The sequence below is a fragment of the Euwallacea fornicatus genome, chromosome 19 (genome assembly GCF_040115645.1).
Source record: "Euwallacea fornicatus isolate EFF26 chromosome 19, ASM4011564v1, whole genome shotgun sequence".
NCBI lineage: Eukaryota > Metazoa > Arthropoda > Insecta > Coleoptera > Curculionidae > Euwallacea > Euwallacea fornicatus.
The window spans coordinates 1,291,153-1,317,701 of NC_089559.1; the positions used below are offsets into that span (position 1 = coordinate 1,291,153).

General features: G+C 35.9%; 2 protein-coding genes and 1 long non-coding RNA gene across 12 annotated transcripts in view; 1 reads left to right on the top strand and 2 right to left on the bottom strand.

Moving 5' to 3' along the window:
- ATP8B (ATPase phospholipid transporting 8B) overlaps positions 1–16,468 on the top strand; it is a 43,384-nt gene extending 26,916 nt beyond the window's left edge. For 5 of the 8 annotated variants that reach the window (XM_066293797.1, XM_066293798.1, XM_066293795.1 and 2 more), the window contains 17 exons: positions 1,201–1,259; positions 1,317–1,529; positions 1,877–2,082; positions 2,600–2,777; positions 3,885–4,037; positions 4,104–4,248; positions 4,478–4,660; positions 4,781–5,073; positions 5,219–5,530; positions 5,586–5,862; positions 6,035–6,359; positions 8,563–8,837; positions 8,996–9,219; positions 9,281–9,506; positions 9,907–10,010; positions 10,164–10,439; positions 10,651–16,468. In XM_066293797.1, the coding sequence (XP_066149894.1) occupies positions 1,201–1,259; positions 1,317–1,529; positions 1,877–2,082; positions 2,600–2,777; positions 3,885–4,037; positions 4,104–4,248; positions 4,478–4,660; positions 4,781–5,073; positions 5,219–5,530; positions 5,586–5,862; positions 6,035–6,359; positions 8,563–8,837; positions 8,996–9,219; positions 9,281–9,506; positions 9,907–10,010; positions 10,164–10,439; positions 10,651–10,968 (3,767 nt within the window). In that variant the 3' untranslated portion in view covers positions 10,969–16,468. The remainder of the gene's footprint in view (positions 1–1,200; positions 1,260–1,316; positions 1,530–1,876; positions 2,083–2,599; positions 2,778–3,884; positions 4,038–4,103; positions 4,249–4,477; positions 4,661–4,780; positions 5,074–5,218; positions 5,531–5,585; positions 5,863–6,034; positions 6,360–8,562; positions 8,838–8,995; positions 9,220–9,280; positions 9,507–9,906; positions 10,011–10,163; positions 10,440–10,650) is intronic. The other 3 variants (XR_010733148.1, XR_010733147.1, XM_066293793.1) reach the window with 3 other exon arrangements.
- On the bottom strand, positions 963–1,883 carry LOC136345473 (uncharacterized). Its single transcript, XR_010733149.1, has 2 exons — positions 1,727–1,883; positions 963–1,516 (listed from the first exon to the last, which is right to left on the bottom strand). It is a non-coding gene; the product is annotated as an uncharacterized lncRNA (long non-coding RNA).
- Positions 15,678–26,367, bottom strand: LOC136345467 (bifunctional purine biosynthesis protein ATIC). Of its 3 annotated transcripts, none has more exons than XM_066293803.1 (14): positions 25,972–26,367; positions 25,657–25,873; positions 25,416–25,558; positions 25,229–25,361; positions 25,059–25,166; positions 24,759–24,910; positions 24,522–24,598; positions 24,177–24,425; positions 23,843–24,111; positions 23,327–23,457; positions 23,114–23,274; positions 20,062–21,740; positions 19,272–19,530; positions 15,678–17,446 (listed from the first exon to the last, which is right to left on the bottom strand). In XM_066293803.1, exons 1-12 carry the CDS (start codon positions 25,994–25,996, stop codon positions 21,621–21,623), a joined length of 1,785 nt encoding a protein of 594 aa, XP_066149900.1. In that variant the 5' UTR covers positions 25,997–26,367; the 3' UTR covers positions 15,678–17,446; positions 19,272–19,530; positions 20,062–21,620. The 3 variants fall into 3 exon arrangements, with proteins under 3 accessions (XP_066149900.1, XP_066149899.1, XP_066149901.1); XM_066293802.1 differs by having other exon boundaries at positions 20,021–21,740; XM_066293804.1 differs by lacking the exon at positions 19,272–19,530 and having other exon boundaries at positions 20,021–21,740.
- Positions 26,368–26,549: the final 182 nt, after the last annotated feature.

Genomic DNA, 26,549 nt, shown 5'->3' on the forward strand with positions numbered 1-26,549 from the left:
ATCAAAAAAGGAACAAAAACAGATTGTAATTTAAATTTATAGATTTATATCAGGCTATCCATGTATAAATATTATAAGTAACTGTCTTAAGACCTCTGTATAGTTATTTAACCCTGAAGGATTTTCTCAAACTAGTCAATTTCCTTCCAATATGTGGAAGAATCACAGTACTACCACTTGTTACTAGCTGACTTTTAAAGTGTATTTATCAATATAACCAGAGGTAACTGACAAATAACTTGTGGTACTAGCAGAAATGATATGATTCTCCTGCGACCAACCCTCCACTTGTGAGTTATTCTCCAAACACATTTTCATACACAAACCTTTTCTGATTTTTTCTACATTTCTTCATTTGATAAGGGTGTAAATTTAAATGTGTTATTTTGAAAATAGAATATGATGAACTCTGGACAGAAGGGAGAAACAAAAGATATAATAGGTGAAAGTAATCCTAATTCTGTAAATATTAAAATGGTGAGTCCTCCAGGTTTAAGCTTAATAAAATAGTAATTAAGTGGGCCATTAAAACTAAAACCACTTGCGATCCACATGAGTTTTAGCTTTTACCAAAAAAGGGGATTAAATTCTATATTATTGTCAAGCCATTTATTAATTAACCCAAAATTGACCTGTTCAATCACTGCCAATTTCAAAAGGTTTACCTTTGATACGTGCCTAGTTTGCCTAGTTAACGTTGTATTATATTGCACAACTCATATTATATTCCACTTAAATAGGCACTTATAGTTACTTGAATAACTACAAGATTTGAGGATTGATTTAATGTTTTTCACGTGAACCATCCATATTTATGTAATGGCATGGCATTGAAATTCCCCAGTTGCTTATTTACATTTGATCACTTTTTAGTAAAAAACATCCTAATTCGTTACATACCTGGAATCATAACTGTTACGTAGGTGTTTTGATTTTAGATACGGGTAAATAAAATTCTAAGATTCGTGTTTAATATATATTTTATTGTAGACAAATTCTGCCTGTGTCTATAATATGTTATTTTGGATAAGGAGTTGAAAACTTAACGCATAGTACTCATAAACATTGAAATTTTGAGTGAAAATGATGTTTCACCAATTATCTCTATTTCAACAATAAGCTATTTTTAAATGCTATTAAAATCTGTGAATTAACCATTCCCGTAGCAGTAATTTACCTATTAAATTAACATACTTCCAGATAATCAAAGAAGAATCCATGCCAACGATAGAGTATTTAATTCTCAGTTTAAATATGCAGTAAGTGAGAATATTAACGTGCAAAACACACTTCACTTTAATTGTAAAAAATTCCAGAGCAATTTCATCAAAACTTCAAAGTATTCAATATTGACCTTTCTGCCCCTGAACTTGTTTGAGCAATTCCAAAGACTTGCCAACTTTTACTTCTTGTGCCTTTTGGTGTTGCAACTAATCCCGGCCATCAGCAGTTTGACCCCCGTCACCACGGCACTGCCCCTCATTGGGGTGCTTGGACTGACTGCCATCAAAGACGCCTACGATGATATTGTAAGTAGTACCCTTCTTATTTTGATTTTAAGAAAAGTTATGTGAAATTCAAAATAGTTAAATTCATGTAATATTCGCCTAAAACCAAACGTCATAAGGGACTGTAATGTACTTCATAAAACCTAAGAATCTAAACCTATTAGGTGTTAAAAAATAAATATTGACTCTTTATAGCTATTTGGCCCAATATAACTTACCAAACCCTACAACTTATAACGCGAAAAAAATGTGAACACGATGGTTCCAAACATTTTGAGATGTATTTTGTGTGTGGTCGTTTCGTTAATGGTACACAAAGGAAAACGGTTGAAAACGCATTGATTTGCATCGAGTTCTGCATATTTCAGCAACGGCATGTATCAGACTCTCAAGTGAACAACAGAAAGTCGCTGGTGGTACGCAACGGGAAACTTGTCGAAGAAAAGTGGTCCGCGGTCCAGGTAGGAGACATTATCCGCATAGACAATAACACCTTCATTGCCGCCGACCTGCTCCTTCTGACGTCCAGCGAACCCAATGGACTCTGTTACATTGAAACGTCGGAATTGGATGGGTGAGATCTCTTTTGTCATCACGGCTATTTTTAAAATCAAGTCTTTGGTATGATTTGTGACACTTTCCAGCAACTGAAAAGGATAGATTATGAAAAATTTTAGCTTTAAGACACGAACAGTATCACAGGCTGAAATCAACCACATGAAAGTTTCCATTAAAAATAAATGTGTGATTTGCAGAATTTGGAACCACATTTTTTTTATTTTTTACACGAATTTGTGCGATTGCTCCAAGCCATCACATTGGGATTTATGTTTCAAATTCAAAGTTGTTCTTGCCTAGCGAAATCACAGATTTTAGGTTTTTGACACAGTTTTTGCGGTTTTTTGCTTATTGCGCCCACAAAATTTTGATTTTCAACTCGAACTTTCATTAATTTAATCTTCCAATGTATCAGGTGTTGACAATGGGAAGTGTCAAATTAGTTTAAAATAAATCGTGCTTCAAGTAGTCACATTTGACTTAAATTTTGATGACGTAGCAAATTCGACTAATTTGGCTCCTTAAATTTTCAGTGAAACCAACCTAAAATGCCGTCAATGTTTGGAAGACACGGCCGTAATGGGTCAGGACGACGCCCGACTGGGTGAGTTCGATGGGGAAATCGTCTGCGAGCAACCAAACAATTTACTAAACAAATTCGAAGGAATTTTAGTGTGGAAGGGAAGGACGTTTTCCCTGGACAATGATAAGGTAATTTTGACCATTTTTTACTCAAATCCCAATCACCGAAGAATTGAAAAATTTACTTTTAATCGCTGCGGACAAACTGCGGGTAATCTATTTCCATCGATTTCCCATAGTTGTAATGTAAATTTCTTCGGTACGCTGTGTAATTCAGAAATAGCAGTGGAAATTCATTATCTTTAAATGTTTGTATTCCCCCCGGAAGTTGTATATGGGATATATCAGAGATCAAGATTTCTCGGGTAAATGATTTTGTTTATTCAACGGTTTGTTGTAAGTGGCCGAAAGTTGAAATATAAGAGATTCTTGTTACATTAATAATTCGTCTTTTATATTAATGTAGTAGTCCCATGCCATTCAATACTATTGAAACGCTCATGGAATATATATACATCAATCATTGAAATACATCAGTTGTAATCATATAGTATATATGTAAGATCCAGTAGTCAGAACAATCACCCTGTAGATAGTTTTTGATTGTATTGTATTGTGTATTCTGATCAGGTCGAGACTCGATCTGAACGGTTGTAGATTGTAAATATAATTAGGATTAAGTTATTGTGAAGGAGTTGATGTACCCTTTTGGAACGCCCATGGTAGACTTTAGTTGATGCGTGAGAATTCTCACCGAGTTACTTTGTCGGCATGGGCATTACATGCGATAAGCTTTGTCGGCCTTGATATGGCAGACGTAATTACGATTGACGAAATCGTCGACAAAAAACCTCTTATCAGCTTCGGTGCCACGATCCAATGCGACGGGTAGTATGCGTGGTATCGATGGTACCCCACAGGGTACGCCCATGGTGCGTCGCTAAAGGGTTTAGTATTTAAGACTTTCCCAAAAACAAGGAGGCCCTTATTTCATTGAGCATCTTCAAGTGCTACATTTCAAAGTGAAGATCAAAGCCGACATCGAAGCCGTGTCCACCCTCATAAACACATTTTTATGTTACACCCGAGATTAATGAAATAAAACAAAAAAATGTATCCTAAAAATCATAAAAAAATACCTTTTGGATGGAAGTACTAGTAATCTTTATCAAAAATTCATCGAATTGTTCAGTTAATGTATAGACTACTATAAATGACAGATTTCTTCTGTTTCAGATAATATTACGAGGTTGTGTGTTGAGAAATACGACCTGGTGCTACGGAGTGGTAATCTTTGCAGGCAAAGACACCAAACTGATGCAAAACAGTGGCAAAAGTAAATTTAAACGGACGAGTATAGACCGGTTATTGAACTTTTTAATTATAGGGGTAAGAGTCCACATATATTATTGTAATTGGGTGTCTTTTTAATACTTTTCCGGGTACTTTTCGCAGATAGTATTTTTTCTATTGTCGATGTGCCTTTTCTGTATGGTGGCCTGCGGCATCTGGGAGTCGCTTGTGGGCCGCTACTTCCAGACATTCCTGCCTTGGGATTCCCTAGTTCCCACGGAACCTCTAGGGGGCGCCACAATCATAGGTAATTCTGTTTTGCTTTTATGTTTGTTTTCCTTTTACTACGAAAGTACAGTAAATGGCTTTACCGCGTGCGTTTTGTAAACTGAAAGTAGCATTTTACCGTACATGTGCTGACCGGACCGTGCTTTGCACCCTTCGATCATATATACAATTAACGTGCACTAGGTGTTTTGGGTCTCATTTTTAAGTAAAAAAATTAAATATTTTACACCTGTTCAAATTTTTTCCAGCTCTGCTCGTGTTTTTCTCGTACGCCATTGTGCTCAACACATTCGTGCCGATCTCGTTGTACGTATCAGTGGAGGTAATTCGGTTCGTGCAGAGTTTCCTAATCAACTTCGACGAGCAGATGTACTACAACAAGAGCAATACGTATGCGAAAGCTAGAACAACCACCCTTAATGAGGAGTTAGGTAAGATTCACCTTTCACCGTGAAGAAATTCCTAGAGCGTTTATTTGAAGATAGCTTTGGTATAAAATTTTCATATAAATAATTTTGTGTTCGCCGAGATAATTTTTAAATAAATTTCAGGTCAAATCGAGTATATTTTTTCGGACAAAACGGGCACCCTCACTCAGAACATCATGACCTTCAACAAGTGCACTATAGGGGGCGCATGTTATGGCGACATAATTGACCCCAGGTCAGGCGACGTCATCGAAATAACAGACGACACTGAGCCGTTGGACTTTTCCTTCAACACTAACTACGAGCCGGAGTTTCGGTTTTACGACAAGCATCTACTGGACGCCGTACGACAGAGGGAGAAACACACTTGCCAGTTTTTTCGGCTATTAGCCCTCTGCCACACTGTCATGTCCGAGGTATGAGACAAATACTGACCGTTTCCCTTTTATCTTTCTTTTAGTTGGCTATGACGGCTATTCTAACATACTATTCTCATGTAATGTGAAAGACATTACCAAACATATTTTTGTTACGGAAATATTACAAAACCTGTGTATTTAGAACAGGGATGGACAACTTGAATACCAAGCCCAGTCCCCGGACGAAGCTGCCCTAGTGTCGGCAGCCCGCAACTTTGGCTTTGTGTTCAAAGAGAGAACACCAAACAGTATTACAATAGAGGTGATGGGTTCCAAGGAAGTGTATGAGCTTCTGTGTATCCTGGATTTTAACAATATTCGCAAGAGAATGTCCGTTATATTGAGGCGAGATGGTAAATTGACGTTATACTGTAAGGGGGCCGACAACGTTATCTACGAGAGGTTGAAAAGCGGTCAAGATGAGCTTAAAGTGAAGACTCAAGATAACCTAAATGTAATTTTGGTTTAAAACGTATAAATTGAAATAACATAATTTTGAGAATTTGCAGAAATTCGCCGGAGAAGGTCTTAGGACACTTTGTCTGGCGTATTGTGATCTCGAAGAGAATTTTTTTAACGATTGGAAACAGAGACATCAGGAAGCCGCAATTGCGTTGGAAGGGAGAGACGAGAAGTTAGACTCAATATACGAGGAAATCGAGCGTGATATGTTGTTAATCGGAGCGACAGCCATCGAGGATAAGCTGCAAGATGGAGTTCCTAGCACCATTGCCAATCTTATCCTGGCAGGGATTAAAATTTGGGTACTTACAGGAGATAAACAAGGTACTTATTGAGTCTCCCCGTACAGATATATCATTAAAGCTATTCAGGGACATAAGCCCAATTTTTATTCAAGCGAATAGAGCTTTATCCCATCAAGAATCGGACCGAAAGTCACGATGTATACGTACTTAATGAAAGTGTTTTTAACATATGTGAATGAATTCGTTTCCAGAGACTGCAATCAATATCGGCTATTCATGCCAGCTGCTTACCGACGACCTGATGGACGTTTTCATTGTGGACGCGGCAGGTTTCGACGAGGTGCAGCAGCAGCTACTCAAATTCCGCGACACAATCAAGATCGTGAACAAGTACAAGCCGCAGTCGCCGCCCACGACGCTCGACGGCGACCTAGACGCCATCCATAAGGCAGCGAGCAACGCGGAAAATGGAGTAGGGGGGGCGTCAACACAGGGAGCGGACGCGGGGCCACCCGCGATTAGCGTGGTGACGTTCAGGTGGGCGGGAACGGAAACAAACAGACGCAAGAGAGCAAGGTAGATGACAAAAGCCACTCACTCCGCCTCTCTCTTTTCATGTCGTCTTCAAATGTTTATTTGTCGGAAGCATTTCCAGTTTATTACTGGAGTTGGGGCTTGCGAAATGGGGTTTGCGTGTTCGGGCTTACCTTTAGGTAGAAGTATTGGTTGGTCTTTATACAGAGTGATCTTTGTAACTTACCATCTTTGACGAAGCAAAAGTGACGAGATTTTAAGAAAAAAAACCTCTGGTAATCATATATCCGATTTCATTCATTTAAGGTGTTAGAAGACTACAAAGTTTTCTCCATAAGAGACCGATTTACTAATATAATCATTTACAGCATCAAGGCCGCCTTCTTTCGATTTTAATATTAAAAATTGCGTGATTTTTAAATTATAATGCATCTTGATCTGAAATCGTGTGTCGGAAGAAAGGGCCTTAAATTTCCGTTGCTTTTACCAGTTAACAACTTATAGTAACAAATGCAAATAAGCGTGCGAGTTTCCTCTCGGGCTTAACAATAAAAAAACTGTTAAGATTGCACGCTTATAGCATTGAAATCAGATATTTTATATGTGCATAAATAATGGACAGTGACAGTAGTGACCTTTGACAAATTCACCTTCATTAAAATAATGCAATCTTAGGTAAGTGGTACATAAAGAAACATAAGTACACTAGAACATCACAAGGAACAAAGTTTGTTAGGCAAAAGCTTATCATAGTGTTACACAGAAATGTCCAATGTCCATGATGTCTTGATCTTTATGCGATGGAAATGTTGCGTCTAATCTCTCTGCTCTCTCCAATTTTAAGGATAAAAATTCGTTGGTTTAGGTTTGCTTTTCGTATTGAACTTTGCTTATATCATTAAAGCACAGATCTGTATAGGGCTTAAAGTTATTTTAATAGGAAATGTATGTTTGACGGTATGAACTGAACTTTGATTCAAAATTGAATAAATCTTCATTACCAACCTTATGAACACATTTTATATATACACACACATATCGCAAATTCTACATTTCGCAACCCGTATGCCAAGACACTATGCCTTATTATTCGTCTTATTCGTGTGGTGGCTAAAACTTTTTAGTGCAGTTACTAACAAAATTCAAGTATGCGACTTCTATCACTTCCCAAATTTGCCCTTTGATTTTGATTATAATACGTATTGTAAATTCACACAGAATGTTTTATTCCTCCGGAGTTGAAAAATTGCTGTTACGGCGTTACGGCGAAACATGTAACTTGTCAAGGCTATTTTTGGTTTTACTAGAAGTAGTCGGTAAAACTATCGGCACGTCTTACGTCTAGGCCTAGTATTGACATTTCATCGTAAATAAAAGAAGTTCAGGATCAATGGTCTTTTGCTTCAAGCCGAACTTAACACAAGAGGTTTTCTAATTATATCGTTCCCATAAAAAAATTCTTTCAGCTAAAGTTAACAGTATTTTGATCTCTGACTCTTAAAGTTTCACTATTCATATTATGGATTAACAATACGAAAGGATAAGAGAAATGGCAAAAATTTGGGTTGTCTTGATGTCGTGTATGCCACGGTCGCGTCACAAATCACACAATACTTAGTATAGGCTACTCTCAAGCAGCCCTTCTGACACTACTTTCATTAATAAATTAATCTACCTCTGCTCTCTAATTCTGTAGTGTGTGCTTACTTAGGCTTAGACATTCGTTTATGATTCGCCGATGCGAAGCATTTATCGTACTTTAATCTTCCATGAAAATTAAGCTTGAATTCAATCCAAATCATGTTATAGACGGTTTTTACATAATTGTTATTGGGGCTCCAAAAACGTATGCGACCCTTGGTGGACAGAATGCAAACATAAGAGAGCCAGTAATTTAACATAAAATGCTATTTGAAGGTGATGCTTTCTTCAGTTTGCTTATCCGTTTGTTTAGGGTCAGTAACGCGTTCATAAAAAGTGTTGGTTCCCAATTGCTATGTAAAACCTGATATCTAGGCCGTCAGTCTTTACCCAAGCCTTGTTGTCAAACTTGATTTAATTCATGTAAAATCTGAGACTTTCTCACTACACACATGACGTTGTTTGACAAATCTGGCATCATCACGGAAGAATGACGGCAAAATGTTACGCATAGACCAGATCACACCTACAAGGGTCCGATCAACAATCTTTAGAAAGATAATTTTTACTGTATTTTCCTCGTAAACGTTTCGATTTACTTCAGTACGGAACTGGAGTACTTAGGCGGGATAGAGGACTCGCACGTGGAAGAGTCGTCGGCCGGTTTTGCCATAGTGGTGAATGGCCACTCGCTCGTACACTGTCTTCACCCGCAAATGGAGCGCCTCTTCCTAGAGGTTGTGATGCAATGCAAAGCTGTGATATGTTGCCGGGTGACGCCGCTGCAAAAGGCCCTCGTCGTGGAGTTGGTGAAGAAGAGCAAGCACGCCGTCACTTTAGCTATCGGGGACGGAGCTAATGACGTTTCGATGATCAAAGGTGCGTAGTTTGTAAAATATGTGGCAAAAATTTCCTGTAAGGTAGATTCTGGGAGAGCCAACGTCCTCCTCTTTTCTTTGATCATACCTACGTGAAGAATGGGAAAAGCCCTCGCCACAGAATTACATTAAAACATTTAAATGGTTTTTTCACAACAGCGGCCCACATCGGAGTTGGTATTTCCGGCCAAGAGGGCATGCAAGCCGTCCTCGCTTCAGACTACTCCATAGCTCAGTTCAGGTTCCTAGAACGGTTGCTGTTGGTGCATGGACGATGGTCTTATTACAGAATGTGCAGTTTCCTACGCTACTTCTTCAATAAGAATTTCGCGTTTACGTTGTGCCACTGTTGGTACGCGTTCTTTTGCGGATTCAGCGCCCAAGTGAGTCCGGACCCGGATTACTGTGATTCTAGTTAACAATACTCCTTTTGTGGTTGTGCAGACGGTATTTGATCCTATGTACATATCGATATACAACCTGTGCTACACGTCCCTGCCCGTATTGGGGGTGGGGATATTCGACCAAGACGTCAACGACAAGAATTCCATCCTCTATCCGCAACTCTACAAGCCGGGCCATACGAACTTGTTTTTCAATAAGAAGGAGTTCTTCAGGAGTGCCCTTGTTGGATGTTTTGTATCCATTGTGTTATTTTTTGTTGCTTTTGGTAAGTTTAAGCATTTTAATGTTACTTTTTAGCAGTGCATGGAGTATGATATTTGTCTGGTATGACAAAAATGTTAGATGTGACATTTTCTTTTATGCTTTCTCCAATGCGATCTGAAAGATGCCCGGCAATGGTTACAATGTTATAAGTGTGACTCCTCTTTACAAGTGCGCTCTTTTACATATGTACCCCCCTTCCCCTCATCTCCCCACGAGAAGAAATCACGTATACTCACATCTAGAGGAGATTGAAGCGGTCGAGGCACGTCTCCTGGGACGTACCTGGAAATCAAATGATCCAGAAAAAAGCTTCAAAGCCAGATCTTCTCATCTAATCCCTTTTGCATACTGTTAAAATTAAATATGCAACATCTTGACGTAAATTTCAAAATTTTTCCCAGGTACTTACTATGACGCTGTCGCTCCTAACGGACAGGGTCTCTCGGACTACATGCTCTTTTGCAGTGTTACAGCCGCCGTTTTGGTCATTGTCAATACCGCTCAGGTACAGTAATTCGTCATTACTTATTGATGTTAATGGTGGATGTTGATTTTGTTATGGCTTGTTGATTTGGCTGTGAACCGCCAATTCGTCCATGCAGACCAGCTCAAATTTGTCTTCAATAGTTTTTCTGTAATATTTCTGTCTTAATTCCAGATCGCCATGGACACCCAATATTGGACAATGATCAACCACATAATGATCTGGGGCTCTTTGGCGTTCTATTTTATCGCAGACAACTTCTACAACTACGTGTTCAAGGGGCCCTATGTTGGCGCCCTAACCAAGGCTATGGCCGGCGCTAACTTTTGGTTTACCACAGTGCTGATCGTCATTATGTGTATTCTGCCTGTGCTCGCCTACAGATTCTATTTTGTGGACGTATTTCCCACACTATCCGACAGAGTCAGGTTGAAACAAAGGCTCGCACAGGTAAGAAAAAAGGTTATATATGCTCGTAGAAATCTTCGTTGTGTCTAATTGAAACACACATTTTTACATATAACCTAAACGGCCCCTTATTGAGCCTCTTAATGAATGAAGAGTGTTTCTTAATTTAAAGATTCTTAAATACAGTATATTCTTTTATTAATTTTTTTTTGGTTTTTTATACAAATAACCGTACCAGCCCCGACATTTGCAGGTGCGTTCGCGACAAAGCCAAGACGTGTTACGCACGCCATCAGCGCGCAGGGCCCGCCGATCCATTCGCTCGGGCTATGCATTTGCGCACCAAGAAGGCTTCGGCCGCCTTATCACTTCGGGCAAAATAATGCGCAAACTGCCCAACGCCGACTTTTCCATACCGAACATCATGAAGTTCACAAACTCCAACAAGGACTCAAACAAGAATTCGGCCAACGCTACCAACCCGCCCAACACGGCCACTTCGCAGGAGGGCAGTAACTCCAGCAGCGGCGGCCGGGCCCCCATCCAAGACTTGGACACGATCAATTTGTGATAATAGCTGAATTTTCTTTAGGTTTTAACGATGCTGCTGATCACGAGGGGCGTGGGATTTGAACTTAGTCGCTAGGTATGCATACAGGGTGTTTCTACGTAAAATACGAAAAATTATTTCCCTATATTCTCACCAAAAGGAAGATCAACAACGAACACTGGTTGTTTTTGCCGATCTTTCATAGATTTTCTTACTACACTCCGTATATCTGGTGGCGTCAACTTTAACGAAAGATGGGGAAATTTCCGTTTACCGTGATCAGCAATCGAAAAACCTGCAGTTTTAAGAAAATCGTCATGACAGTATTTTTTTTACACATTTTTGTCGTCAACCCAAACAAACGCGATTATTTAATTGGTTTGGGCTTTGGTGACGGAACGCAGGGTCCCCCATCCCGGACTCAGGTAAGTTTTTATGATTTAGGGAAGTGGTAGACTCGAAGTATCGGTAATGACCCAATAATATGGAACTGTCGATGGGAGGCTTTGGGGTTTTTTTATGGTCAAAATTAGGTTTTTAATTTCTTTTTTAATGCTCCTGAATAGAAAATTCGGTACTGAGAGACAAAAAGAATAAAAAACAAACATGCGTAAAAATATTTAATAATCGAAAACTAGATCTCAATAGTGAACCTCAAATTTAGCCCACCCTGTACAAGACGTCAATTTTTGTCGTACATTTGAAATATTTCAGTAATCATTAGTAAGATTAAAACGTTTTTTGCAATATTATACTTTTTTGACGCGAATATTAATGGTGACGAAAAAATCGTCACTATCTTGGTTTCGAAGATTGATTTTTCTATTTTCTTCAAATTTTCCAAAAAGGAAAAATACCGGAGGATTTTGTGACGTACAATCCAGTAGCGTCACTCGTTCTTTTTTCTATACCATATTAAGGTTTGTACAGGGTGTCCCATATTCAATTCTCAACATGGTGATATCGAGAACCGTAGGAAATATAAGGTTGGTTAAATGGAGGCAAAGTAGTCTTTGTGAGAGGAGTACTTTACCTTTATAATAGAAAAAAATATCCGGTTACGTCCAGATATATTCGAAAAGAATCGAAAATTACTATTTTCTTAAAACAATGTTCCCTCTTAAACCGTAACTACTACTCACATAAAGACGAAACGCAACTGCCCTTCATAGCTCTGCGTAGTTGAGTTTATTATTTACTAAAAAATGTAACCAGTTCAAAAAACTTTGATTATCGTGAATTGGCAATCTGAAAGTTACATATTTTAAGACTACTTAACACATAACTAAAACTATTTAGCACAATTTGGGCAGATTTTAACAGTTCATTGTTTGGCAAATGCAGTTTTTAAAATTGTTGGAAACTGCATTTGTTTTTTTTTGCCCTTTGACCATGGGCATGTGGCACATCTTTTCCTTTTTGAAACTGGGATATCCAGGATGGGTTTAGATGCAACTGGAATCGGCTCATTAAAAATTCTAGAGTCCAAATCTCTGAGGGTACGAGGAACCTTTGTGTTGCCGAATTTATTCATTACAAATGGTTTCCACAGACACGCCTAGTTGTTTAAAAAAAAAAACTGTATCACGTGATAGTTTAACATCTTCAGAGAAACACTTAAATGGGATTTAGCTGCTTACTCCAGCAATGTTCAAAATTGTGTGAAATATGGTCATGGGCCATCGTTTGGTTCCTCGAACAGTAGAGTAACTAGCGCATTTTTCATCGAGAGCGTTAACCACCTGCTTTTGTACTGTTGTATCCTGTAATGATGTCAGGTTTCTTCGATGTTGTATTCATCTTAGAATCGTGATCTATACTTGGAATTAGTATTACGGAGATTTTTTTGGGACATATGATACCATGGTCGTTGAAAGAGTAAAAGCAAATAATGAAGATGGTAGCACTCGCGTACAATTGGGTTGAAATTGTGGTGGTATTGCTCGCTTATTTTTTTAGCCTCCCTATATATGTAAGTTTAGGAGCTGCTCAATTATTTCTACCGAGAAACACCAATTATCGATCGTAACATTTCGGTTTGTTCCTTTTATGGAGCGTCTTTAAAAAATCGACACTTTTTAAAGGATGGTGGGAGATATCGATATAAACTTTTTTCTTAAATACACATTGTCCGCAAATGGGCCATTTGAGCAGAAAAAAGGCAATATGGTTTTGGTCATTACAATCACTTTTTGTTCGTGTTAGGCGTCGTTTGGTTGGTAAATAACGATGGCTTACAGTAATTATTCATAATGTTGGCCATTTGCTTGAATACAAAGATTGTACCGACGCTTTATTGATTTGCGGACCCTATGGAATATTTCGGGAATAGTTCCTAGACGTGGGCAACTGGTCATTTACTCTTGCTACCAGATCTTCCTCATTTCGAATAGGCGTTTCGAACACCAGATATTTGAGATAACTGTAAAAGAAAAAAATCGGGTTGTTGAAATCAGAAGAATGCGCGGGGCTGGCTGCATGGCCGCTTCCAGTCCATAGATGCATATCGATAAGTTCTTCAAATGAAAAATTAACGTGTTTTTTTTTGTTTTGCGGGCATATGTTTATTTTAAAAAAATGTATTGATGTCCCCCTCTACCCGTTACACTATGTCGGTATATTTTCGGGGCACTACGTATATTCAATCAGACATAAAACTACTCGTGACGGGTTTGAGAGCTGTTTGTCCATCGCAGTTTGTTCCTCGACTTTTTCACAAATATAAACTTCTGCATTCAACATACATAGTGATTCTTAACCTGTACGCTTAAGGTTGGGAAATTGTAGCTAAAGAAAAGTAACGATTATTAGAGAGAAAAAAATCTAGTGAAACATTTTTAGTTTCAGAGATATCGATTTATTTCAAATAAAAATAAAAGGACCTAAATTTCATAATATTTAAAATACATTTATTAGATTATTTAAAAAATATTGTCGGTTTTTAACCTTGGACTTTTAACGTATGTATTTTAAGTAAAACAAAACTTTATTAGTCGAAATGTGAACTGTTGGATTCTAATACATTTTGACCAACGAGACACAAGATTACTTATGTCAGTAACGTAAAATTCCTGAGTTCTGAAAGCGATGAAATAATTGCAGGCATCTTTGGCTTCTAAAAAATATATCTGAATATTTAAAGAAACGGCAGTCAGTGGGCGAAAGGACTGGCGATTGTGACGGATGTGGCGGGATTTCATGGCCCAAGTGGTTTAATTTTTGTAGGGTCAATTGTGCGATGTGCAGCCGAGTGTTGTTCTGAAGCAGAATCGGTTCTTTTCTACTGACTAATGCTCGATGATGTTGTTCAAGTTTTAAGTGTATTTCGTCAATTTGATGACAGTTTAACCACCGTAATCGTTTTTCAAAATAGACAAATAGGTTGCGTCTGTGACACCAATCGCAACATGTCTATGTCTGTCACGTTATTCATTTGACGTAGGGGTTTTCAATTTCCATTATGAATGTGGAGCAAGCAGGATGCCCTAATGCAGAATGTGAACACGTTGGGGTATTGTTTCTCTTAGCAATGAGTATTTTTTTTTATCTAGACTAGCTAAATTCGTAAAAAAAACGGTAAGGTCCCTATTAAAAAAAAAAGATGTTGAAAAACCGTAATGTCGTATATCCCAGAAACTATTTTCACGTTGTAGCGCAGAAAAAATGCTTTAAGAAAATAACAATTTTAGGTTTCTTCCGTATATCTTCAGAAGTAATTGGATTTTTTTTTCAAGTTCAAAAGGAAAAATACTCTTCTTATAGACACAACTTCGCCTTCATTTAGCAGATTCCAGTTCCCACGGTTTCCAAAATTCCTACGTTGAGAGTCGAATATAGAACACCCTGTACACAATATTCTTTTTTTTTGGCATTAATATTGCGAACAAATTCCTTATAATTTATGTAGAGTAAGTACAATGAATGTGAAGTAATAAAATTACAATGTGGAAATTTGCAAGCAAATCTATTTTGTGGCCACTCCATTGGTTGCAAGTGATTGTTCAAAATTCTTATACTCCTTGACCTTTGCCTAAATCTTCAGCTTAGCGATCACGACAGCCACAATCTCAAGTACAGTAGTTCCATTACCATGGGAGACACGATCAACGGTCGTCTTCAGGACGTACATTCGCAATTTCTATTCAAATTATTACGATCAAGCAGTATTCGCTCAGTATTATAATAAAACGCCAAGTTTGAATGGTTCGGAGTTAGATAATTTTATCTCATATTCAGAAATTAATAGACATTTAAAATTGTGTAAAACCTTATTTCTCTTAGGGACCTTAGAGGGCACCTATCGAAACTCCATTAACCTTCATAAAGGCCAAAAGGGTTAGCAATGTACCTTTATGTTTATCCCTGTTATTCCCCGATTTTTCGCAACTAAATTTCTCTTTAATAGAAATTTAATACGAAAAATGATACTTTAATATTATGTCGGCACAAGTAAATTGAATGTATTTTTTCAAGCATTTTTATATTTATATTTTTTTCAAAATATAAATATTTTTGATACAAAATATAAATACTTTGATGGTTTTACTTGACGCACTGATTCCGATTATTCATGGTTTTCTCGTTTCTCTTGGAGATATCGCCCCATATAAGTTTAATTTCCACATTTAGAGTTTAGAGTTGGTGCGGCAACATCGAGAAAATGGTAAAATATTGTGAAGAGCCAGCGATTTGTTTTCTGTTGAAATTATTTCGTAAAACAAAAGCAAGGAGAAGATTGAAAACAATTTATTTTGATAAAAGCAGCTAAAACTAACTAATTCAAAGATAAAAAAAAGGCTATTAAAAGTAAGACACTAAAGTACAGCAGAATGATTACTCTGAGGCACCCCGCCAGGTCTCGTGAAGGTTAAGCTGGTCTGCTTGCATTAAAGTCTGATTCTATTATGGATTGTGAATATCCCGGTATTACTAGCATGATACTTTTCGTATACGTTCTTTAGTTTTCTTGCGTTACCTGTTGCTGATAAAATTAGCAGCACTTTTATCTCAAGATATTCACAGAACTTCTCAGGACATTTTCCTCACATGTGGTCTCCTTGTGAACCTCTTATCATTTTCGATCAAACTTTCCGCATCTTTTCTTTATCGAAAATCGACACTTATTAGTCTCAAAAACTCCCATCGACAAAGATCACGACTAAATTGTTGACTGTTTGTTAGATACATTTTACCTACTTTTTATTATCCCGTGAAATCAAACATGATAGTGTTTTTATAAGAGTAAAACGGTAATAGCTCGCGTCGGCCTGCCCGTGTTTGTTCATTTCTCAGCTTGAAAATTGGACACTGCACGGTGGTTTGTTGGAACGCCGACACGCTCTATACCCACTTAGGGAATGTTTTTACATGTACACTACACTTAAAGTAAGCTTTACTAGTCAAACAAAGTATGTTTAAATGTTATAAAAATAAGATATTTCTTATTAATTATTATTATTATTATTATAGTTATATTTGAAGTATTGCTTTTTGTTTTTTATGAATAAATTTATTTTTTCTCTGTTTGTTCATTTATTTCAGCAAAGATCAGCAGATTTGTTTATGCAAAAAAGTGACATAGGCAGCGGTGCGCATGTCATCATTACTCTTTTTGAGATGATAAGCTGTTGCCAGACCTATCAGCAGCCCTCTGCAGGTGCCAAAAAGTTGAATAGATTAATTTAACTATTTTCGAAAACCGAATTCAAAACAGCGAATCATTGTATAATGTGACCTTGAATTGTCTGTATGACAATTCGAGGTTACATTATACATGTATACAAAACATATCATACATGTCATACAAAACTTTAATGTATAAAATGGTAGAAACTCTGCTATTATAAATATTAATCGATCATTCCTCAATTAAAACTAATTTTATCCAAATTAGAAAACATAGGCAGAGAAGTTTCAGGTTAAATCTTGTAATAAAAGTTTTGGAGTACTTTCAAATTGACCTGAAAGCTAAGTTTCAACTTTCAGCATTGCTATTTTGAAATAAAATCATGACTTGCTGCGTAATTCAAATCGAACCCCCTATGAGATATGCACAATGGAAAAGCTAGTAACTGAAGCATATTTTATGCAACATTCTTTATTTCAATTAGTAACTTTTATCTATTGACATATCAAAAATCTTAATTTATAGTTTTTTTTTAATCAGTTGTTGCCGTTAAAGCAACAAAAGGGTAAGTGAAAAACTTTTTATAAAAAGTAACTAATTTTTGAGAATTTGTATAAATCAGTACATACACACAACTTTTACTTCACTTATCTGTAATCCTATCTCTTGCACTCATGTAAAACAAAAACTTACACAACCTTTGCCCTACAATTAGGGCAGCTGATTTGTCCCTGTGTCAACCAAGGCATAATGCATTTCATATGGAAGTTATGGCCACAGCACAGCTGAGTAAAAGCCTTATCTGTATCTGTCAGGCAAATGCTACAAGATGGGTTGATTTGTTTACTTTCGTTTATCTCTTCTTTTGGCGATCTGCAAGTAAATTTAAATATGTTATATATTGTTGGCTCACTGATTGCTGATTTGACATTATTGCTCTTAAAATTGCTGGTCTTTGGTTAATAAATAAATCAGGAAATCTCACTTTAATCTTATTTTCTATATCCAAAATATAACATACAGCGTGTAACATATCATTACGAAGATATTTCAGGGAGCAATACTTTGAAAAACAGTTAAAAATGTCAATGAGACTCATGGGTAAAAACGTAACATTTTCAGTGCAGAGTAGCAATGTTTCAAATGTTTTCTCATATTTTGCGATTTTCTTGCGTATGTGTTTGCGTTAAATTTTTGAAAATTCGTACACCTTCTTGTCATTAAAATTCTCTACAACAGAATCTCAAAATCATCAATAATCATATACATGATGTTATATTTTTTTGGTTCATGTTCCACACATTTTATGCTTTGAATCTTTTTTTGGAACACCATGTATGAATTCTGATACCAAATTAAAATTCCTTCTTCGATTTTTTAGCTTTTTAATCTCTTACAATATTTTTCTATATTTCACCGTTTTTGTGAAATTTGTTAAAATACCAATTCATGCAAATTATGCATGTTAAAAAAAGTAAGGGAAAAAAATAATTCAGTTATCAACTATATGAAGCAATTTGTGACATTTAATCAAATTTTTTAAATTAAAATAAATCTAAAGAAAACAAAATTATAAGAACTTTTAAAAATGTGTGATTTATACGTGTATATCGAAAATTGTGCGTTTTTCACCATAGGTCTATTAGTATCTTTTTTATTATTTTGCAGAATACTATCACTCTCTGAAATGCCTCCTTAAGACCCTCCATAAACATTTTGATAACATCCTTACAAATTTCCCTATTTGAATTAGTGAAAAATTGCAATAAATACTCCTATTTGTCCCAAAGTTGCTCATTGTGAACGAAACATAAATGGGGGAATATTACTCTTAAACTTCCTAAAGTTAATTAAGATTTGGGTATTTTGCTTAAGGAAAAAAATTTGATTACCCTGTAAACTGGTGAACTCAAAAATTCTGAAATTCCTTTTTGCTTTTCACTCTAAGTTTGTTAGTCAAAAGCCCTTAGAGTTGCTTACTTTCAGCTGTCAAAACTCACATTTCTCTTTAATGCAGTTGAAATTTATTACATTAAAAATTGTACAAATAAAAATTTTATAGTAATAAATGTTGAAAATAATTTTTTTTTGTTAGATTTTCTTAGGTTAAAACTATTGATTTCTTATTTTCAATTTTGAATTTGCCCCTGTTGTTTTTAATACCTTTTCTTTTACAGGCAATCATGAAGGTACTAATATAAAATGTAGAAGGTGAGAAATACAGACACATCCTTAGAAAAAAAACATCCTGTAGAATTACAGTTACTTTATGTGTCAAACAGTATAAATAAATCCTAAACAATAACACTCCAAATTTGAACTTTATATTTAAAAACTTATAAGAGCAAATAAGAAAAAATAACAAAAGTAGAACTCTTGAGTTCCCTACAAACCTAAATTTTAGTCACAGAAAATAATTGATTGAATTAGAAGCAGAATAAAACTATCTATTATGCAAAGTGAGATACACCTTCGCAAATATATCGTTTTATTCATCTTTAATTTTCTGGTCTATGTTTCTTGATCTGTGGTGGTGTATTCAAATTGGTACAAAGTTTGAACTATGCTTGAAAGCACATTAAATTGCACATAATTATTTTAATTTAATTGATCTTCTATGTCCTATGGTTTACAAATAGATCTCAGATATTTCTTTAAATTTCTATTGCCTTGTATATTATGATGTATTTCAACTTACTTTGAAGTTCCATCAACAGATGTATTAGAAGAGGTATTCCAAGCTGGAATAAAATCATTTTCAGATGGTATGCATTGTTTTCTTTTTCGTTTTGAAGAGGGAACAGACAACCGAGGAGGATTCCTGGGAGGCACTTCACCATAAGAGTGCTGATAAGATTGTTGTTGCCTGTTTTGATAATTGGAGTAAACGGCAAACCCAATGGTACCAATTATTGTGACACCAAGGAGGATGAGTCTTAATGGAATCATAATTCTTGCTAAAGTGAATATAAATAAAAGCATATAGTGAAATATCTGCGTTTAGTTTGTGTTACCTATTTGTTTTGTGCATATTTATATACATATTTATATAACGCTTAGTTAAATGATATATAATTGGTAGATAAATGAATAGATGTAACTATTTCTATATAAAGATCGGCATCTTATAAACAAATAATTATTGTTTACGGCAAACGACATATTAGAAATTGGCGACTTTCTTCGTTATGAGAGAAAATAAAGACTTAAACCTGTAATTTTCTGATTAACTTGAATCTGAACTTGAAGCAAATGAGGTCAGTGAATTTCCGTATGCCAAGAATAACATCGGTGCTCCCATCGAAGTTGGGTATAATGGAAATTTTCGAAAATTAGGAAAAAACCTTTTCGGGTTTATTTATTTTGATGATTAATGCGAAGATGCTGTTTAAAAAGCTACCATCAGTTTAGCTACTCAATAAACTGAGTGTGAATTATGCAGCTTACCATTACTTGTATCAGTATCACAAAATATCTGTTACATTTACCTTAAAAAATCTCTTGTGTTACAAAGAAAAGTCATCGAATTCTCACCATGTCAAGTAATTTTTCTTGTGTTGTGTGGTAAATATAGAACGAAGTTAGAAATGTGGCAACGTTGAGGTTGATGATATCGGAACCTGTTTTGTATTTTGAAATTCACTAAGGGAGGATCATCGAAAAGTAACACTCGTAGTAGTCGGTAGATCGTAAACGTGGGACGCTGACTAAGGTGTTTGTATTTATCATCAATTATGTGACTGACAACCAAACAACAATTGAATTTATCCACGACATGCCTCTTATATATATTATATATATTTGTTTAGTAATCACTCTATACAGGGTGTTCCTTAATTGATGTTAAAAGATGAAATGGACGAATCATAAGCTTATTTTAAAATAAAAAGTTCACATAAGGGCATGTCCTAAATTGTTTCCATATTTATTTACAAAATGTTGAATTGTTTTATTTCCATTTTCATTAATTTCTTAGTTATTTGTAAAGATAACTAGTTCAAAATTGGCAGTAACCATCATTGAAAATACTCCACTGGGCGAACCTTTTTTTTTAACATATTTAGATTTTATTCATCAACTTCATTTGATCCCTATGTTTTTTATAAACTTTTTTGCCTCTTCAGATTTTTTAATAGGAACAATAGTTTAAAAGATATTTGCAAACATATCTAACCATGTTCGCCCCGATTCACCTAAGGATATAATAAAACGGCTAAATAGTGAATTCTTGAAAAATTATAAATGCTTGTCAAACTATTAGAGATACATCTGGAATTTTTCATCGAGTCCGGCAGTCTATGCGAAGGGTAGAATCTAGCATTTTGTTAAAAGAAGGACATTTTAAACAATTACTTTGATTATAATCCAAATTGGTAGTTTTAATTTTTGCAAATATCTCTTAAACTACCGTTCCTAATAGAAAAAAAATAGAGATACAAAAGTTAATAAGATATAAAGAATTAAATGAAGTAAAGAAATGAAATAAAAAAATGTAGCGAAACAAATTGATGTGAAATATTGAAAGCAGCCACGCAAAAAATAACGACCATTAGAGTATTTTAAATAATTATTACTCCAATTTGGTCGTAATGTTAAAATGATTGTTACTACCAAAGTAAATTATCTCTAAAGAGAAGTGAATGAAAATCGAATAAAAATGAAACTTCAACGCTCTGTAAACCAAAAGGAAAATGATAAAAAAAAATGTCTTTATACCAAGTTTGTATCTTAAAATAAACATCATGATTTGCTTATATTATTTTTCACCATCCATTAAGAAACGGTTCATATATACTTTTGCTAAGTGACCCTGATTGAATCATCTTATACTTTATGAATTTATTGTCCCTTATTGCCATTGTATCGGTTTTTGTTCTGAAGTGAAATTGAAACAATATCTTAACAAAAACCAATTATTTTTTTACATAATTTTTAACAAAAATCAACTGAAAAATACCAAGCCATCCTCTGGACAATCGTATTTGTTTTCAAAATAAGGTTGGAATGTATGTATTGATTTACGATTCCTGGAAGCCAGAGAAACATTTCAATGATGGAATAATCTCAAATTGGTTAGAGCCAACACAATGTTGTGGTCGTTGCATGCCCGGATCACCTCGTCGTCGTTCTTGGATCCTGACGGACTTCCAACGAATGTCACCCCACTCTGCGAATACAAAGCATTATGGACATTTTTATCACCAAGTGCGACCAAAATAACTGACGTTTGAAACAGCCATTATAAGGCACTTGTTGCGCTTTTTTAACTTAAGTTTAGGATTTTTAACATTTATGCAAAAGCCAACATGGCTTTAGATTACATTGCAAACCCAAATCTTGTTTTTTTTTTGGTTAATTTCTTCAATTTCTAACTTTTGATGAAAAATTACAAACAGTGAAATGACCACAAAGGAGATTTTCTTCAAAATTTCTATTTTATACAGTGTCTGTGAAAGGTCTGTACAAAATTCTATCATAGATTTCTAACTCGAAAACATGACGATTTAACTCAATTTTCCTTAGTCCCAAAGTGGACGATTTTTAAAATACAGGACGTCAAAATAAAGAGTAAAATGGAGAACAAAATGTTGCATGAAGGGGTTTTTCGAAGCGACAACTTAAAATCCGCTTACGCTTTCAATGAACATCATAAAGGATACTATTACCACTAGGTAAACTGTCCTCAAAGGGGTATAACTTTTTATCACCCAATACAAAATTTATTTGTGACTAAATTTGTGTTTTCCTACATGTTTTATATAAAAAAAAAAACGTATGTCAGAACAAGTCCCTACAGCCAGTGCTTCTTAACATATTTGAAGTTCAAACTTTGCCGCATGTCTTGAAAAAGAACTTTAAGGTACACGTTATACAGTTGAAACGAAAAAACTCAAAACATTCAATTAATCGTTAATTCCTATCATTTTTTTATCTTCATATTTTTATTTGACTACCAATCTCGTGTTATTTATTTTGCTATATTTTACGAAAACAAATGTACTTTAAGGTTATTTTTAACACATACAGCGAGCTTTAAACATAAAATATTTTAGGAAGAAATGCCCGTAGGGAGTGACACCAAGATACCTTTTTCTCATAAAACATGCAAGAAAACACAAATTTAATAATTAATAAATTTTATACCGGATGTTAAAAAATTATGCGCCTTTAAAGAGAGTTCACCTGGCGCGATGTACATCGAAAATGTAAATGAATCCAGATTTTTCGTCCTGAAAAACACCCCGATGCGACATATTGTTCTGACAGTAGCATTACAAACCAAGCAATTTTTTTCCCTTTTTTAATTCTCGCTTGGATGTCCTCTATTTTCAAAACCATCCAATTTTGGACTAACGTAAAGTAGGTTAAATTGTCGTATTTTCACCTCTGAAATTTGTAGTACAATTTTGTAGAGTTTTTAGAGACACCCTGTATATTTATTACTTAGTTCATATTCATTGCACCTACTGCTGAGTAAATGTTAAAAATCCCTAACTTGACTTGGATATTGACTGAAATGAAACAAAAAGGTTTTATCACCAGTCTGGCGCGGTCAATGTTATCCCTGAAGGGAAAGAAAGCATCGGAGGCCAAAGCCACCCCCGACAGTTCATCTAGCCAATTCCGTTTCTCCTTTTCGGTCAGAGCATGGGGAACTTCTTCGAACATCGACTTGAAAGTCTGCAAGTCCATGTCTTTTCCTGCCAATTAATACTTAAAATAAAAAATCAAGTAACTTGCCAAAATCCTTACCAACAGTTCCATTCACATAGTTGTCAATAGCATTAGAGATTTCAGCCCTCTTTACCCCCTTTTTGAACTTCATCCCCAATACCTTGGGATGACGCCTCAGCCACCAGTTATCTGCCTTTTCTCCAGCCAGTCTGAATGAACATTCATTGTTAGCAATGCGTAATGGTTATGAATATTGAAGTTTTTTGTCAACATCGCTGAGATGCGAACAAGATGAAAAGAAAAAGTTTTCATGGGTACTAGTAGTGGCTTCTGGGGCTTTTAATTTAAAATCGACCTAAAGCTTCATGCAAACTTATACATTTGGCTCCATGGGAGAGAACGGACATCGAACAAAACAGTCGTTTGAACAGGGCGAAACTATTATTTGCAAATCTTACGGATATGTTGTCCCGTTCAAAGTAAAGCTACTTCACATATACACGGTGATTGCCTAAACGACCCCGTTTATTCGGTGAGCTCATTGAGAAACTAATTACCCAGATTAAATGGAAAATTCTTTGTTTCTATTTTTACCTAGTGCAGTGAATCCTCGACTGCTGCCCGGCCCCAATTCCGATAGTTTGTCCGTCTTTCGCATAACATACAGAGTTACTCTGTGTATACTTAAGCGCAATAGTGGCCACTGTGAGGTCTCTCACGGCATTCTCAGGCAGCTTTTTGTTCAGGGTCACTACATTCGAAAAAACTGAGGCGTCGACTATAGCATCGTTCCTTTTTTGCTCCAAACTGAGCCCAAAAAGCACACGACGCTCGATTGGATCTGGTTTGTACTTCGGATCGATCTATTGGTGATTAAAGCATACGAAAATATACTTATTTCCAGGGCGTGTAAAAAATGCCTGTATACCTGCAAGATGCAGTAACCTCCGTTTTTCTTTTTCGCAAGTAAGGCAAGAGCTTCGGGGGTATATCCAGGGGCAATTATGCCATCCGACACCTCTCGGGAGATAATTTTTGCGGTCACTTCATCGCATGTGTCGGAAAGAGCGATAAAGTCGCCGAAAGAAGACATGCGATCCGACCCGCGAGCTCGAGCATAAGCTGTAGCTACAGGAGTGATGACGTCCAGCATGTCATCTACCATACACAATCGAGCCTGGAAATCAAATTTTAAAAGTATTAATTTAACAGTTTTCTTACATCTCCACGGAAATTATGCTCTAAACGCACGACTTGAATTTTTCTGCCTTACCTCGTCTTGGCTCAATGGGGTTCCCACTGCAGCACCAGCGGGTGATACGTGTTTGAAACTAGTTGCGGCAGGAAGACCTAAAGACAGAAAAATATTTTCTAATTGAGTTTGACCAAAGCAAAGAATTGTGTCTTAACACTTCAGAATTTGATCAAGAAAATATATAATAATTAATAGCTACAGGGTGCACTTGGGGTTCAAGAGTGATGTACCCTCAAATACACAGAATAAACGTACCTAACGCTCTTTTCAGCTCACTAACTAGCTGCCAGGCATTTAAAGCGTCACACAGGTTTATAAAACCTGGAGAACCATTTATTACTGTTAAAGGCAGCTTCGGGAGAGTCGTGAATATTTGCGCCGGTTTTTGATGAGGATTCATCCCATACCTAAATACCCAAGTTCAATGTACTTCCACTGATTAAATCAACTGTATAGCAACTAGATGCTACACAATTGATAGTAAAAGGAAAAAGTTTTTGATTTCTATAACACCACTGAAATGGATTGGGGGTGATCTTGTGGATAGTGACTTACCTCAAAGTAATCTGGGATTCATTAGCTGAGTACTCTTTTCTAAAGTAGTCTGTAATTGCCAAATCATACTCAGAAGTATGAGTAAAAGCTTTTAATGCCAAGTTTTGCCTTAAAACCATAAACAAACCCTTCTGGTATCATTTTAATACAAAATGTTTTAATGTTTTTACCTAGTTTGTAAAGAAGTGTCTTTTCTAGCATTCCCCTGGATCTCACTCACAACCTTCCCATAATCATTAGGGTCACAAATCACAGTGACTCTTTGGTGGTTTTTAGCTGCAGCCCTTAAAAGGGTCACCCCACCTTAAGAAGGAGATTTTTATTAATAATTCTTTTGAGATATTTTGTTTATCCTACCAATATCAATATTTTCAATGGCTTCAGTTGCAGTGGAATCAGGTTTTGATACAGTTTGCACAAATGGATATAAATTACACACCACTATTTGAATCATTTCAATGTTTTGTTTCTTCAGATCTTCTTGATCGGATGGGATCAACCTGAGAAGTTAAAAAATAATAATAAAAAGAGACTTAGCAGTTTTTGATAGCAATCTGACAAAGAAGGTTAAACTGTGTTTAAAACTCGACAAAGTTACCTGGACAATATACCCCCATGAACTGCAGGATGCAGAGTCTTAACCCTACCACCCAGTATTTCAGGGGCATTGGAGATCTCTGATACATCCTTCACTTGAAGCCCTGCTCCTCTCAAAGATGTTGCAGTACCACCACTCGCAACTAACTTAAAACCCAAATTCTGCAATTGCCTTCCAAGGTCTAATAAACCTGTCTTGTTTGACACAGAGAGAAGAGCTTAAAATATGAAAACAGCTTTTAGTGATCAAAATAATTCATTAGTTTTACTGGAAAAGGTTAATAACTATAGAATATATCTGTTTACCAGAACATACCAATATTTCCACTTGTTGATGCCATAATTTGTACTCTTAGCTTTTCTCCACTGTAGTGCTTTCCCTGTGGAATAGTGTTACTAAGTGGTTAATTATTGTCTATAGGGGGTCTGCAAAATACTGATAACTGGCCACAATCTTACTTGTTACTGTAAACTTATTTATTAAACCTAAAAGGTCGAATTTCTTAAACACTTTCTGATAGCCTTTAAGATTTCATTTCAATTCATTGGTTTATCTGTCGGAATTACAACATTTGTGACGAAAGGTGGAGCTTGGGAAACTGTATAAAAACACAAACAAGAAATCTGTTTCTAAATAAGAATAATGAGCTATTTTCGGTTTAGGTTTAGTAGAGATCTAAAAAAACTATAAAGATATGAAGGGCACGTGCTGAATTTGAATTCACCGCCATGATGCTATAGATAAAAATACTAATACGATTTAGTTGTACAGGTCGTGGAATGCAAGCTGGCAACACCGCATTTCTCTTAATAAATGGGCTGCATCTTGAAGAATTAAAGAGGACATTGATTAATTATCAATTAAAATTATTATTATTTAACAAATTTAAATAT

Coding starts and splice junctions, on each gene's coding strand:
- LOC136345467 (XM_066293803.1), bottom strand. CDS start 25,996: ATGGCATCAACAAGTGGAAATATTG. Junction 24,911..25,058: donor GAATCCCAGATTACTTTGAG/GTAAGTCACTAT, acceptor TTGGGTATTTAG/GTATGGGATGAATCCTCATC. Junction 23,458..23,842: donor TCGAGGATTCACTGCACTAG/GTAAAAATAGAA, acceptor ATGTTCATTCAG/ACTGGCTGGAGAAAAGGCAG.